General features: G+C 39.1%; 1 protein-coding gene across 1 annotated transcript in view; it reads right to left on the reverse strand.

Annotated features, from left to right (window-relative positions):
* kif6 (kinesin family member 6) overlaps window positions 1-4,852 on the reverse strand; it is a 62,483-nt gene extending 57,631 nt beyond the window's left edge. The window contains exons 1-3 of the mRNA XM_072364814.1: window positions 4,793-4,852; window positions 3,118-3,227; window positions 2,160-2,234 (exon numbers count right to left, since the gene is read on the reverse strand). Coding sequence (XP_072220915.1) covers window positions 2,160-2,234; window positions 3,118-3,227; window positions 4,793-4,852 — 245 coding nt within the window. The remainder of the gene's footprint in view (window positions 1-2,159; window positions 2,235-3,117; window positions 3,228-4,792) is intronic.
* Between the last annotated feature and the right edge of the window lie 12,523 nt (window positions 4,853-17,375).

The raw sequence follows: 17,375 nt of genomic DNA on the forward strand, positions 1-17,375 counted from the left end.
TTCAAATAGGAAACATAATTTAACAGGCAGAATTATTCAGTCCATTTGATCATGTGTTTTAGCTTCGGAAGAGAGGATCTCAAGGGTTTCAGCTTGGTGAAACTGATGATCTGACACTAGAGTAAGAAATGTCTGATTGTGTAAACAGACTGGTCATGGCTAGACAGAAAGACAAGTGTCCCCAACAGTACAGACATAATACTCATATTAAAGACTAAAAGACGCCGAGCTCAAATTGATATGGAAAGATACAGCTGGGCTGTGGCTGCAACTTTTTAGCATGATGTTTACCATCTGCTACAACAAAGGGGAGCTATTAAAACGCTGGCTCGACAGGGCAACCTAATATCTAAGTCAGTGAACCCGTGTGAGTCAGGTCAGACACATCCAAGTCTTTAGTCAGCCATTCCAGACATCTCACTGTGTTGTTAATATGTCTACTAATAGCAAAGATAATCCAAAGCACTTGTGGGATTCCACAAATAGGTCCTATTGTGAGTAAGAAGACTGAGAGGAATGTCGAGGAGACGGTAGAGCTGAACTGAGTGACAAGGGCAAAGTTTGGTGAGGAGAAGGAGAGGATGAGCCTTGTTTACATAACAACAACAAAACCAATATATGATCACAGGAAATTCCAAGGAAATTCCCTCTCTTGTTGACTGTTCTCTGTTTTGGAATTTAGTTCAAGCAGGGGGCAAAGGCTCACACGGTAAGGTTTTCCGTTTGTGGATATAGAGTAAAAATTGTGTTTGCACATTTCCTAGGCACTTGAATTCAGAAAGAATTCTGAACAGTGGGAGAAAGAAAATTATTCATAATTTGAAATGTTTTTATTTCACAACCTGACAAGATCTACACCCCTCGTATCTATGTGTTTTGAGCTTTTGTTCCCTTCTTTTCTTAAAACCATAATACTTGTATTCATTGATATCCCACTGTCAATTAGTTTCTAATAACAGGCACAAATTTAAATAAGCAGAAGGTTAAAAGTACGTTGAAATTCACTCAATAAGCATGCACTGATTGGCTACATCGGCAAAGCCACTGACAGGTGAAGTGAGAAATATTGATTATCTCTTTGCAGTGGCACAAGGCGAGGAAAGTGGTATGCTAAAGTGCTGGAAGCTGAAGGTAAAAATGTGACATCAAAACAAAAGTTAGAAATATCCAAATTAGCATATCTTGTCACTGCTCCCATTACGTAGCTGTTAGTAGCTACTTAAAGTGTGGTATGGAAGGATTACTGGTGAATCAGGGTCAGTGTTGAGATTGTTCGGCTCAATGACGCGCAGTGGGATTGGGGGCTGGCCTGTGAATTTTACCAGCACAGAAACACGAATATCCCATCAATTCTAGAGAATTCTGGAAATTCTGGCTTGGATGGAACGGTGCCTGAACATGCAGTGCGTTCATAAACCTGCAGGATGCAATGTGAGAAGAGTACAAACGGCATAAGCGGCGTGATCCTCTGGTCACAGTTCTGTTGGACAAACGTGGGCCCTGGCATTCACTTAAGTGTCACTTTGAGATGCACTGCCCTAAACATTGTTTAAGACTATATACAGCCCTTCCAGGGAACAATATTACCTGATGGCAGTGGCTTCTGTCAGATGTGTATGTCTTTTGTGCACTTTGGGAGCAGCGTTGTACATATTGCACATAAATGGGTTTTTATTCCACTGCCCTGCTTTCTTTAAACATCTAAAACTATGATAGCAGAGAAGAAGACAACCAAGATTTATTCCTCGCACAGGTAAATGTTTTGTAAGTCTATGTGTACAATACAGAGTAGAGCTCTGTGTTGTGGTTTGAAAATCCTCTCATTCTCATGATGGCACAGTGTGCCAATTTGCCTGCCAACTCCAACCACTTAGTGGTTTAAGTACATAAAGCATGCCAAACATCACAGACACCCTTCATTTCCATCTTAAAGAAAGTTGAGCTTTACTAACTTCCTGTCAACAAGGCTGGCGGAAGCCTGTGTGGCCTGATTTTAGCGTGGAGACATGAATACTGTAGAGATGATGAACTTTTGAGAAATGCGATTTGTGGGAAGGAAAATCAATTATTGTATCTTATCTAATCTGTTTGTATCAATTATAGTGTGAAATAATGCACACACTGGTTTACATTTCTCAATAAATAATAAATCCATTTACCTTTCCGCAACTGGTTTGGCAATGTTTTCAAATATCTCCTCCTGTTTGGCATCTTGATCAAACACTTTTTTGAATCTGGAGAAAAGTAAGAGGGGCAATTATTAACAGAACAATACAGAGCATCAGTCTCTTTATTAATTCTAAACCTAAAAAGTGCATGTTGTTGTTTTATCGTCATCATCTGCAGGGTAATTGAATAAGTAAATGCAAAAATGGTGAATAAGGAGGGTTTAAGTTTCTGATTTCTAAAACAGCCTCGATCCATCATGTTTTAACCCACAAAAATAAGGGAGACATGTGAGAGGAATCCACCCAGGAAGATCGTTAAATGTGGAAATTTTATTTCTATAAGGGCACAAACAACCTCCACAAGTTATTATAAGACTGTGTGGTTTTCAAAAGCCCTCAATGTCCACTGCTGACTGAGTCCCTAACTGTGAACTCAGGGCTTGGAAGCATGGCATGAACCCTGCCCAGAGGGAATATAAGGCTGCAGCCTTTACTACCATCGTTAAACAGATGTTCTGGCTCTTCACAAACAGGCCTGTTGGATACATTTTTTAATAAAAAAGTTCTAATGCAAAGTGTTGTCTTTATTTATTCAAGCTTTTTACAGTTAAACCGCTCTTTCAGAGTTTAGCATGAGTCAAATAAAGTGCAGAAGAAAATCATCTGCCTTAATTTAGCTTCCTAAACTAATCTTGAGGTGGGCATCCTCTACATTTTTCACTCAACTCAGATTTGCTTCTATTCACAGAAGAACCACAGTTACAGTTATATATCTTTTAGATCCAATTTCAATTACAGTTAAAAAAATGTAGATGTTTTTATAAAACAGAACCAATCAGAGATTAGTCTGCAAACAGACAGTTAAATTTACTCAGAACAAAATTGACTGTTCATTTGGGAAATGAAGCAATGAAAAGCTTTATAGCGACAAACATCTCTCAGACTCTACCTGAACTTGTAGCATTCCCTTTTATTGTTAACAAAGCCATCAGCCAGGTCCCTGGGCACAACAAACTCCAGAGATGCACCTGCCTGTTCCTCATTGTCCACAGAGTACACCTGAGGGAGCCAGAGACAACAGCAGAGTTAGTCCTTTCAGCACAAGGTAAATAGCTGCTAAGTACAGAAAGCCAATTTGCCACAAGATGATATTTGGGGAGTATTTCAGAGCAGCCACATAAGTATTAATGTACTGTTATGAAAGAGTACCCTACACTATATTTGTATGCTGTTATTGTATGTGGTACCATACATGCAGACCAACTTAAACACTGAGTCCATATATCACGTTTGGTTTAAAATATACGTTTGAACACTTGTGGTTTGGGTACTGCAAGCTCCAAAATGAAGAGATGGAGTTTATGGAGCACATATCCTGTGGAAAGCAACAGAACAGAAGATGCAATCAGGTTCAGCGCACAGTGCAGGCAAGCTCTGCAGAGTCAAGCCAAAGCAATGCCTCAGGGGAAACAAGAAAAACTGCACAACATTAAACCAATATCAACTGAGCTCTAGCGCTGGATAACATTTAAAGTGAGGTTGGCTGGGTCAGCCTAAACACCCCCTTTCTCTGTTTCTGAGCTTCAACATGTGTTTTGGCATATGTTTCCAATGGAAACTGATGCAATTACAAGTCCCCAGGGTTTCAGGAATAAAAGATAAGACCTGAATGACTGGACTGTTTTTCACTGTCACCCTGCATGCACGGTTTTTTTTATTTTCCCAGAGATGTGTGCCAAACCTTGAAAAGCCCCTAGGAGGAAGCTATGCTCATTTCGTTTCAGTTGAAATTGTAAGCTAAAGCTAAAGTGCAACAAAAACCCTTAATATGGTTTTGTTTTTTCCCCCCGTCAGCTGCAATACTCAGACTAATAAATGACCTTCAGTTAGCCCAAAATACCTTGTCACAGCTGTTCCTGATAGGAACTGACATCTTTACATGTGTGTCAGATTAATAGGGCCTTCATGGGCCTGATCACAGTTGATTGTGGGGGCATGTGTGTATTTTAAAGGTAGTCCCTCGTAGGTTGGTTAATATGGTTATTTCTTAATATGGCTGTTTCTTTCTGGTGAAATATGATTTTTTAGACTAGCTCCTGCACGGAGATGAAGTTGGTGACAACACATTCTTTTTCATAGTAGAAAATTTTGACAAGTTAAAGCAGGAAAGCACAGGTGTAACCGAAAACATTCATTTAAAATGTTAACGACTGCATTCCTTTCAGGTGTGCCAGTTCCTGTTCCAGAGCCCTGACACTCTATTGTAAATTCTTGTTCATCTGAATGATTTATTGGAACACTTAATGGGGGAGGGGGGCATCATTATCAAAGGCATAGCTAACAAGTAAGAAACACACAAATCTCAATCAGTGAAAGGGTTATGACAGGTGTGGGGAAAAAGCAGCACAAATGTAGACGTACGTTGTAGTGTCTGAATAGTGTTTTCCCCTTTCTGGTTTTTACTATTATTCAATGTTAAAATGGCTTCTGAGAAAAGTCTAGATTCTAGAGGATGATAAGCTCACATGTTCTGGGAGGACTTACTATATAATTACTGCCAAAAACAGCTAGATGATAAACACCCTGTCTATCGTGTTAAACTACTATTTATATTACCCACTCACCGCCACAGTTTTCTTCGTGGGTTTAATGCGACCAAATATCTGTATCGTCTGTTTCACCATTTCCGTCAGAAATAAATAACTTCTCAGGATAGCTCGTTTTAGCTTCCTAGCTAGTGTTAGCACGCAGGTAGTGGTTTGTTGTATGTGGTTGCCAGGTGACGGCCGTCCCCGGACAAAGATCGTCTATTTCTACCATGATATTTCCCCCGAAATGAATAACCCTTTCCTTCAAATGCTTGCTGACGTAACAGAGCCAGTTAAGAAATGTTTAGGGATACAGTGGTGCATTATTCAGTTATTTTTTCCTAAATTAGATGACCTATGCAACGATGTGAAATATTGGCTCATTGAAGGTTTTCTTTTGAATGAAACCAGAAGAATGAAAGAAATTTTACAAGAATAAATTCTGCAATTAATGATGACAGTTAGTCAGAAATAAAAAAAAAAGTGAGCTGACTACCCACTTTGTGAGCAATGTAAAGTCCAAAAAGATTTTAAACTAGTTTAGACTATACCATCCACTGAGTGAAATTTTCATCTTCAAAAACACAAAAACTGTCAAATTCTGATATAAAGTGGAGGATTCTATATTTCCCCCTGGAAACTACTGAAATTACGTGTAAAGTAGCACAAAAGATACTCAAGTGTAGAAGAGGAAAAGTGAATATATGTAAAACCTGGATCAGTAGTTTTTCTTCTTTGCAGCGATGTTTGTTCCTTTCCACAAAGAATATGTTACATGTTCAAAAGAGGTCACCACAGGTTCAGAGGCTTATTCAGAGGACATATTGGCAGAGTAATATTCTGCACTGCTGGCACTCCCCACATTTTAGAGGACATTGCTCATGCCAAATAGCTGCTACCACACCTACCTGATTCAGAGAACAGGATCGATATTTGAAAAAAAAGCTTCTAAAAAAGTTTAAATAAACAAAATCAAAGCTAGAAGTTGCAGATGAACGCATTCAACAAATTTCAATAAAAGTCAACAAACCAAATGCTGTGTTTTAGAAATGAAATAGTAAAGAAACCAGTGTTGAAATGGGAAATGAGAGATGAGACTGCAGCATTTTCTTTTCTGTTACGCGGAGCATGGGAGGTGACAAGGAGTGCAAAGATAATCCCAGTGAAATGCAGAAAAGTTGATGAACTTTAAATTGAGCTCAAGTTCATACACAAGTACTTTATTGCACATGCAGATGAGGCACTTTGCAGGTAAACTTTTATCCCTGTTGTTGAAAAAGACTTGGCCTATTTGTTTCATTGCATTGTATGCTTTTGATGGTCATAAAAAAGTAAATAACCTGAACCTATCAGGGTAAAAGCCCCATATTATCTTTCTTAAAGAAACTTGTCATCAGTTTATTTATAAAGCAACATATATCTTATGTTTGGGAGAGTGAGGGTGCGTTGGAGAGATGGTAGCTTTGACTGTGTCTCCAATTTCAGGTTATGCATATTTTCCTCCAAATATAGCCTCTAACTGCCCACCAGTCAGCCTGCCTGGTTTCATGGTGAGGTCCAGAATATTTGTTACAGTGCATTCATTAGTCCCACATAAAACATTTCTTATTTGAATCTTCTTCGAGAGTTCTGTAATGAGCATGATTATGCATGTTACACAGTACTTTGCGAAAATGTTGACCCACCCCTCATTTCTTCCCATTTTCTTCAAAGGAGTCAAACTTTCTTCTAACCTTTTAACGTGGTCTTGAGCAGTAGTTCTCCAGGCTTCCTTCAAAGTTTTTCTTTTTCTGCTTTTTCACTTTTTTCAGTCCAGTCCTTGTACCTGACCAATCAGGAATGTGTCTTTCTCTTTAATTTGTTTGTTTATGAAGCCACTTAACACTGACCTATGAATCATTCAAGCATAAAAAGGGATCCAACTTGTGGGGTGAACCAGTGTTGTCTACACATTGGAACAAATTAGCATGGCGTGCAGTGTGTCCCGGAAACTGGACAAGTGGAGGACGAAAGAAACAGTAGCAAGCCTATAAAAACTATCTACAATCTGGAAAAATCCAGCAAAGGCCTGATGCAGGACCTGAGAGATGCATCTGGACCTTCAGCTGACCCATCTACTGTTGGCCCAAGCCTCATCAGAAATGGTCTCTATGGAAGGGTGGCTGTCAAGAAGCCATTCTTAAGGAAGGGAAACAGGGAGAAAAGGCTGAGCTATGCCAAATGACACAAAAAGTGGACTGAAAATCAGTGGTAACAGGTCTTATGGAGGGATGAATCCTCCCCAGAGCCCGGACCTCAACATTATTGAAGCAGTGTGGAAGCATCTGACAGAGAACGGATCAAAAGGCAGCCGACATCCAAAGAAGAGCTTTGGGATGTCCTTCAAGAAGCCTGGAGAACTATTCCTGAAGACTTCTTAAAGAAATGACAGAAAGCTTGTCTAAGATGGTTCAGATTATGTTGAAGAATAAAGGTGCTCACACCAAATATTGACTTCCAAGGACGTTAGAATTGCACAAACTCTGTTTGTGTCCTATATACTGGATTTACATTTGTGTTTGCATATGTTTCAATATACATTCACAGTGTTTCAATAGGTCCAAGTATAGCCTTTGAAAAGACTACTACTGACGTGATGCTGTTCATGGGAAACGCTGTACAAAGCATCGTCAGTCATCTGGCAAGAGGTAGCATTAAGCCACGCATGAAAGAGCAAAAACCTTGTTATCAGGTGCTTGCAACCTGTGAGACAGCTTCAAAAGGACTATGACTTATAGGACTGATATTAAGCACAGCCAGACTGGACCTCTGCCAGCACAAGATTCAATTTAGTTTTACTTTGATATGCTTATGCCTTATAAATAAAGACTGACAGAAATTGAAGCTTTCATTTATAACCTGGTTCACAATATGAACCTGTGAGATCAAATGGATTATCGCAGTGTATGGATCATTACAGAATGATGATACAAAAGGAGCTGGGTAGCTTTTCTTTGATTATAATCTTTGTTTTATCAGTGTTGGTATTTGTCATGATGTCTATCACATGACAAAGACCTGCTCTGTGTGGAAATCCTGTCAATCCACGGGTTTTCAGAGAAAAGGAAGCGGAAGTTTTACTTTCCCACGAATTAAATGACTTATCAGCAGAGAGCTTTTCCAAATACACACGATACCTCTGCAAAGAGCTCACCCTTTTCATGGGTCGGGAGAATGCAAAAACCATGTCCTATTTATATGAAACAGAATACAGTGGAGTTAAATCTGTTTACTCAACAGAACACTGAATGCAGTAAACACCAACTAAAGCTGGACTAGGACTTTTAGAGAGCTGTGAACTTGGTTTTTTTAATATCCTGTTTTGGTCCATGTGTTGTCTCTAGCTTAAGCTGACATAGCTGTGGTTTCTCCCCAAAGGAGCAGACACTGCAGGAGTCTGACGCACGGAAATGGACTTCAAATCTGCATTCAAGACTTTTATACAGTCAACAAACAAGGAACACTCTCTCCCTGTCTGAAATGATTTGAAGTTTTGTATGTATGCACACTCAATACCTCAGGTTGGCAAAGTGAAACAGTTAAAAGCTATTTCTCCCACAGTCCTGACAGTGTTCTTCACTTTCATATTTTACATTTCCTGTATTGGGTTCACAGGAAGATCAAATGACAGTGACAAGCGCAAAGGTGTCACAATGTCATTGTTGCCATGGATGATAATTATACATGTGTATGCATGTGAGCACACACACACACAGTCACATAAATACATGCCTCACCTACTCAGAAAGGAGTGAGATACAGTGAAGAGTGTTGTTTTGATACAGAGAAAGGCTGAAACGTCTTTCTTCTACCAAGTACATTTCTAAACTTGTTAAAGCTTAAAGGCAAAAGCATGTGAAGAAGGGAACCAGTTTTTTCAGTCATCCTTGCCAGCATTCAAAACCTTTGTCTTGAAGCGCTGTCCTGGCAGTTAATCAAAAAGGTGTGCTCGATGTCAGACAGCCTTAGTCTGGGAGTTCAAGCAGCATGCTTTAGACAAATTGTTTGGTTGGTGGATGTGAGTTTGTCTGGGTGATTGCAGGATGACCTGGTAAACCAGTGTAATGTGTGCGCTGTCACAACAGAATCCAATGTGGTATGAAGTCACAGCAATGAAAAAAATTAAGAAGGTGAAATGCCTTAAATCTGACTGTTTCCAAGAAAATGTCACCTATGATAACATCACATTACTCCTGCATGAAATCAATTAATTGAAAAATGTTTTCTTCCTTCTCTATTAGCCAGCTTTAGTGCTTGTTATAAAACCCAACCTCATTCATTAGATGCACAGAAGTAAATCAGACATTAGCGGTACTTGCCACTGCTTGCTTACAACAACAACAGTAGCCTGACAACCAAACCCCAGAAGCACACAAGCTGTTTGAGGGAGTAATCATGTTTCACTGTATCTCTTCATGCATGTCTACATTTGCTGAGAAGGAAACACTGCACCTTTAACAACTTCTGGTTAATCATTCTCTGAAGAAGGCATCTCAGTATTTCTTTCAGAGTTGTTTGTATTTTTCTTTGCCATTATTATAGACTAAATGAGAGGATGATGCTCCAGTTAAGTAGCTGCCTCTCAGCGACTTAGTGGTTGAAGTTGGATACATTCCACAGGATGATATGGGACTCTGTGTGCTCGTGTATGTGTGTTGGCCCAGTTTTGTCTGACGTTGGCCACAGAAGCTTAGTGGTAGAATGCCAAGATGCTCCTTTAATCAAAGGACCGATTAGAGGCAAGCATCTGCTGCAAGGGACTGTGCTGTATCTTGCCTGTACTATAAACCACAGAGTGATATCATATGTGCATACATATATATATGAGAGAGAGAGATATGTATATATCTCTATGTATATATCTATGTATCTATGTTAGTACACAGTGGTGGATGGGAAATTGTGCTTTGAAGCTCAGAACATGGTGTAAAAGTATCAGATACATCGACATTGAATGTGGACAGAGGAACATCTGTAGACACCACTTTGCTATATCGAGTCAGCCTGGGAAAGGTTGCTTTTTAACGTCAGTGTACTTTCACAGTAACAGTCAGGGAGGGAATGATGGTAACAGGGTGCATATAATTGCTGTGGTGGTATGGATCAGTGCATGCAATAACCTACACATGTAAGTCTGCATGTAGGGTGTGTGTATCCCATTTTAACTGCGTCACCACTAGTCTTAAAAATGTCAACATGTTGGAAACAATAACTGTGTACCAACACTTTGACAACAACACGCATTCCTGATGAATCATGAGATTTCCGAACCAGCTAAAACATGCTTTCTTATTGATCTTAGTCAGTCACATAGTAATAATTGACTCATGCTCACAATTTAAAATGTAAAATAAAATCTAAAAGAGGTAGAATAATGCTGATTACATTAACTTTATGATAATAAATAATTGACTGTTTTCATATTGGTTAAAAAGTTAAACAAAGAAATAATGCAAAGTTTTTTATTTTTTTATCCTTGTAACATATCTTCCCATATCAGTACTACTCAGCGAGACACTTTTAAATGAATTCTAACTTTACAGCTGCACATACACATGGCTGGAGGCAGCAGAAGAGCAGTTAACACAACATGAGTATATACAGTTTTCTTACAAGCTGATTAGACAAAGTTGCAATAATGCAATAAATGCAATAAAAACTTATCAGTATGTCTATTTCCCTTGGAATTACACACTTACACATTTTTCAGTCTAGATGTGAATATCTGATATCCACATTTGAACCCATATACATGTGCTTGACTCTAAAAAGATAATATACTAATATATATTCATATAATAACAATATTAACTGCAATTTCATATTTTCCCCAGTAAACAGAATAACTTCTAAAAGGCCTGTCCAAGCCTCTGAGAACTAAGGAGAATAATTGTTGAAAGATGTTTGAAAGTGGAACAAGTTCAGCAGGGAAATATGGTTCATATGATAATTTCTACTTCAGAGCAAGCGTCATTCTTTACTCTGATGCAGTGTTCTTTTAAAAAGCAATTGAACGTGCAGCAGTTGATCAGGGCTTTCAACCATGGCACACAAGTTCAACACCTGGATTTTTTTACGTCTGGGTGACATTCAGTCAAAAAAATTACAACATTCTTGTCAATTCCTGGTTGACATCACATGCAAACTAGGGCTAAAAACACCATACTCGGGACTAAAATGCCACTGTCACATAAAGGGGCACTACTTTATACTTTACATTCAGTTGCTCTCACAACTATGAAAAGTTGCATGTTATTTGAACATAATTATTATAGCCTGCAGGAACAAAAAAATCCCACAAGGCTATCTGAATCTTACTGAATTTTAGAATTTAAGCTGCTCAGCAGTTGTTTTCTGTGGATGACTGCAGACAAGCCAGTTTAGACGCAGGACTTTTATTACAGAATCATACGGCTGTAATAGTGTTGTAATGATTACGTTAAGAAATATTATTCCCTCACAGTTAGCCCCTCCTCATCTTTATTTCTGCAACACTGAGCCTCTTTGAGATGCTTTTTATGCTCAGTCCTGTCACAGACCTGTTGTCATTTAAACTAATTTAATCTGTCTGGTATTTCGTTTTCAATTTCTTATTTTTTTCTTCATGCAAAGCTGTTCCAGCAACTTTTATTCAGCTACACTTGACACAGTGTGCCAACATTTTTGGAAAAACTGGTTATATAGTGTGAATGTTTGAATATGTCTTTCAGCATAAAGGCATTGTATTTTTATCCAGTTTCAGTTGTGGCCAGAAACAGCACAAACCAAAGCGCTGAGTGTCTATGTGAGGCAGTCACCAGCAGTGGAGTCCATGCTATTTAAGTCTGGGGTTTCAGTAGCTCTCCTGCCCTCCCTTCCACTGCACCGTCTTCTGGTCAGTAGCTGTTTCCAAGGGAATTCTTTAGGGCTTTGGTTATGTGTTATTCTCTGAGGCTTCTGCCCTCTGTTATGCTTCCTAGGCCCCGGCATATCAGACTTCAGTCTGCATTCCTGAAATACTGTATATGAGCATTCAAGACAAAAGGACCAGCATTATTGTGGGATGGATGTGGGGATGAACAAAAAGTCAGGGACAGGGTGACAGCGTTTCTTGGATCCATCAGCATGTTTGTTTTTCCGTCAGTATGAAGAACAATTAAGGAGATGTGAAGCAGCGAAGCATAAGCTTTTGCATGATTTATTTATAAATGTTTCTAAATTAGTTCTTTTCGACTTCAGGCAAACTATCATGTGCTCTTTCCATGACGCAAGCTGAATGTAAAGTACAGAGTAGAATGAAAACTTCACAGAAAAGCAGTTCTTTCTCATCTTCTGATTATTTAAAGGAAAAGAAAAGCTAAATTGATTCTTTAAAATGCTTAGTTATCTGAAACATAACAACATCCAGAGTTGGCACATTTCAACACATCAGCTCAATCTGCGTCTTTGCTTTGCAGTGACTGCCTCAGCTTATGAGGATTATCTTGGATAACAGTCCCTTCTCTCTGTAAATATTGTGCTCTGAGCTTTCTTTGATGATCTCTAGATAGCAGCTTGATGAAAACTTTTCAAAGTACTTAAACGATTTCCGACAAGTACAACTAATCCATTTGCCTGGAAAATATGATGCATACCTTTTCCTTTTATAGCAGCTCTCGTGCCTGGCATTTTTAGCAAAGGGGGAAATTTTTAGGCCATCATTGCATAATGGACATTATGTCAAGAGTTTTCATTGACTGCAGCCCAGTGAGCCTCTTTTCTCTGACTTTAAACCACCAGAATCCATCATGAGACATCTGTGTAAATAACAGCTAAGCATTTTCTAAAGTTATTCATTTTTCTTTCTCAACTCTTCTGACATTTGTGTACACACAAGTAAAGAAATGAGAAAAAACACATCAGTATGGCTGTTGTTCTGTATTTTTCTAAACGTCCCGTGCATTACATGCTTGTCAAGTGACTCCTTTCTGTCCGTTCCTTCCACCCACTCCATCTATCCACCCCAGCTGCGTGCGGTCAGGAGCTTGGAGAGTGGGCAGACACAGGGCTGGGCGGTCCTGCTGGCCTCGAGGTGCTCGGCAGCGGGGAAAGTGGGTGGATTTAATCCTCCCTTCAAAACCTGGATCTCTGAACTTAGAGCTAACCACTCTAACTACACAGTATAAATAGTACAAACTTGGGTTTGAGAGAACCCACATCTTGACTTCTCAGCTGTCAAGAGCTTGAAGGACAGAGAGCAACAGGCAGAATGAGTGTGTAATGTAAATGTACAGTGACAAGTAAAGGTTTGGGCCAAATTTCTTGTACTGTGGATTGTTACATGAGTGAAAAATGTCTATAGAAAAAAACACTTTTTTCAATCATAACATTTAATGTATCAGGACATATCACATTTTTTTGTCCCTTAACAAGTCTTAACAAGACTTAAACACAACCTCAGATTAACAACAACATATAGCATAAACACTGTAACATTATCTAACAAAAACTAAGCCAGCGTGTGATAGAACTATGTACACCCCGTGATTCAACCGCCTAAAGAACCACCTCTAGCAGCAATTACTTAATGTTCTCATTTTCAGTACGACAACATCAGTTTGGCCCACTTTATGTTACAACATAAAGAAGACTGTATGAATGTTTAGAGAAAAAAAGGGGCGGGGCAGGATCTCATTAAAAGAATGTCTCCCCGGCTGTCAAACACCGGGGTGGATCAATAGTGCTTTGGGCTTCTTATTTAGCTCTAGGTGTCATGTGCAACATTTTAGGAGCACAGTGGATTTATTCAAATAGCAGCAAATTCTGGAAGAAAAGCTAAAGACAAAAACAGGATATTTTTACCACACGATGCACACCTCAAAATCTACAATTAGCAACTTAAAGAGGCACAAGCTGTTTTTTGTTGTGGTCCTCACAGTCCTTCAAACAAAGCATGATCATAAATCTGAGGGCATCTCAAATGAACAGTGTATGCAAGACGGTCTGAGAATCTCACAGGATTAGAGGCTTTTGTTGGAAAAATGTTAGAAAATCACCAGAAAACAGCTGAAAGGGAGGGTGGCCACATTTTTGCTTGTAGCTCATTTTCTTTTTTTCTTATTCTGAATCTGCAAAAAATGGTAATAAAAAAAGAAACATCGCTTACAAAACTTATCTTTAATTTAATGCCCTTTTTAAATCAGGTCATCTGTTATGCACAGTTTTATTCATAAATGTATGATTTGCAGGAGAGAAGGGATAGGGAAGGGAATGGAGAGAATATAAATGGAATGAGAGATGGGGTTAAAAGAGCACTAAAGGAGCATTTGCAGCTGGAATGAGAAATGTTGTCACTAAGGAATTGTAACGTATTGGAAATTGACCACAATAAATCCACCTTTTTTTCAATTTGATGGGCTGGAGCCAGGAATGTTCTGTCCAAATCCACTTCCCAGCTCAAACCAAGTCCAGGTGATGCTTCAGCACACACACACACTCACAGGCATAGTGTTATGTAAGAATTGTGGGGCTGCTCTCTGTAAAACTGTAACGAGCTGAGTGGGAAGAGCCCCTATAGCTCCAGAGAGTCCCTGCTTCCATGGAAGATTCTAGGATCCAAATTCCTCTCCTGGTAGTATTACAATGAAATACCCAGTGCTGAACTCGTCCGGCTTTGAAGTCCCATTCAGGACTGTTACTGTTGCTGCATTCCATTCCTCACACAATAAGCCATGTTATGTCACTGTTGCCCCCCGGCCAACCTCGTGATGCGAGAGCCAATCCATGCTCGCATCGCCGCTTCCAAACGATTTGTGTTATTGAAAAGTGAAGCAAAGTTGGATTGGATTCATAATGAAAACCCTGGTGTTGTATTAAATGCTTTACCATGTAGATATCTATTTTGATAAGCATATTATTGCTTGGGCTTTTGGTTACATAAAACTCTAAAGTCCTACAGACTGTTTTTTTCATAACTTTGAACATCTGTGGAACAAATAGACATGAGGACAGTTCATTGAGGATATTTCCATCACAACATGCAACATTGATCAGCAGCAGTGTGTCACAATCAATCAGACCACAGTGACTAGATACTAGGGCCATCTCTTTACTAGGTGTTGCCAGGAATTGATATATCTGCCTGATTTAGTATCCATGTAATGGTGTTCTGGTGACACTGCTTTTAAAGTCACATAGATACTCATATACAAATGCAATCTGTTTCTCTATAACCTAGGGAAGATAACAGGCCTGCTGGTCGACAGCCAAGATGCAGGAAGAGACAGATGTCTGGAGGCTTTGATGACAGCCAAGAAATGAAAGGGAACTAATCACAGGAGGCAGAAATAGTTGAGAGTAGTATCTTATTGATTCTTAGGTTTTATATAGAAGACATCAAAGTGTATAAAGGGAGGAGAGGCAATATAGGGAAAATGAGAAGTTGAAAGTAAGAAGAGGAAGTAGAATGAGGGAGGACACATACAAATGTCTCTGCATCCATCCAGGGTGGAAATAAATATCCGAGAGTTTGAGTGGAGAGTTCATTGAGCTGCACATTATCGTCCTATCTTTCACCTCCCACCTGAGAGAGGTTACACTGTGGATGAAAATAACACACTTTGTGCTGTGTGTGTGTACTAATCATGTATGTCATGACAAAAAACAGCAGACCGTGCAGTTCACTGAAGGAGAGGGAGTCTGTGTTGTGTTACAAGGAACAACCAAGTCATGTCAGGTGAAGAGAAACAGGAAGGCAAAAGTTGTTCTTCAGCCATTCAGTTTTTCAAATTGTTAACCTCTGTATCCTCTGCAATGACAGAGATTGTGTTTATAACTTTATAGCAGCATGTGTTGAGCTGTTTGTGGTTGTTTGACAACTCTAAATGATCCAGATGCATCAAGTGCATGACACCGCCTGGAAGACGAATGCTTGATGGACGTTTTATTTTGGATTCCATCTTGTTTTGGTATCTTATATTTGGGTGTTTCACTCTAACTAAAAACTGAGCAGAGAGTGAAACAGAAAGTGAACTGGACTGAAAAGTAAATGGAAAACAAGGAGATGGAAAAATTATTGTCCCAAACTGGTGAGTCTGCTTCACCTCCCCGTCAACCTAAGGAAAGTTGTCATTTGTTCATAGAATTGCTGTCAAAGTTACGTCCTCCTTTTTTGCCAAAAAAAACTCATTGCCATTAACACATGTGAATGTATGATAAAAGTTATGATCCACATTTGATTTCAGCCAGTGCTGCAAATATATCATGGATTCTTTTAATCTTTGCAGTACAAATTAGGAAGAAAAAAGCTCATTCTATACTTTTTGAATCAGGGAGTTTCAACCAGAGTACGTACAGCCAATAGCATCACAAGCAAGAGAAGCATGAGACTACCACCAAGGCTGTGACTGGATGTGTCAGGGCTAGTTGCCACTAGTTGAGAGAGTTACTGTGGTAATGTGTGATACAATCGGCTCTACATGGTTAAAATGAAAATGTCAGCTATCCTGCAAATCAGCAGCGGTGTTTCACTTATCTGATCATGTTAGGTATTGTAATAACTCTAGAAACCATGTCTTCTAACTATTGTTTGTCACAGTTGTAACTCAGGAGAGACATTAAGACATGTTCTAACTTTACATCAACCAGGTCGTGATCTCCACTTCTGAAACATTGAACATGGTAAACAATATTTACATCACACTTATTCTTAAACCTGGACCCGTCTGGACATTTAATGGCAGATTATTAGTAATTCTCAGACTTATTCTTGTTTTCATTTTCAGTTGATGTTGACTTTTGTTTTCACTCACAGCTGTTTATATTCTCGGTCACCGGTTAGACTAGACTGGGAACGTTTCAGAGCATTGGTTTGGAGTGTCTTCGGGGGAAGTAGGATTTCTTGACTATAGTCTGCTGCTCTGGTAAAAACACACTGATGTTTTCAAAGTTTAAGATGTCATCTGGGTAAACTCAAACAGACTCTTTTGTCTGGAGTGACTTAAATTGTGTCTTTTGTTTTTCAAAACAGAACAGAACTGCCTCTGGTTTGAATTGAAGCACCATCTGATGAGAATGAAAAAATTACTCATTCCAGAATAGTTATTCAAATAAAATAAGGTTATGACTGGCTTGTTTGTTTGTCGGGAAGTGCAGCATAACATGTGGCATTCAAATGAATTCAGTTTCTTTTTCTAGAGAACTGCTCCACATGTTTGTCTCCATACAATCTTTGAAAACTGACGTAAATGCAACTCTGAAGAAATACTGTAGGTCTGTGAATGCTCAACAAAAAAAAAGCAAACTCATCATCTGGTATGCATGAAGTCACTCTCCTTGAAAAACTTCCTTTTATCGACTATCATATGTGTAATTGAGTGGTGCAATTTGTGGTGCTCAGACTGAACGTTTACATTATTTATTCAGCTGATTTGTTAGTCAGCCAATTTGGTGTCCCACATTCAAGGGCACCAAAGCATTTCATCCTCAAAGGTGGATGTGACAAGAGTGCCTGCATCCTGAGAGTCACCACGTCATGCAGCTGATACCCGCAGTGTGATGCAAATGTTCTGTGAAGACAATATAAAAATCATGTGACTTTAGAACATTCATGATCATTTATGCT

This window comes from Leuresthes tenuis, unplaced genomic scaffold (genome assembly GCF_036924035.1).
Source record: "Leuresthes tenuis unplaced genomic scaffold, fLeuTen1.0.hap1 SCAF_15, whole genome shotgun sequence".
NCBI lineage: Eukaryota > Metazoa > Chordata > Actinopteri > Atheriniformes > Atherinopsidae > Leuresthes > Leuresthes tenuis.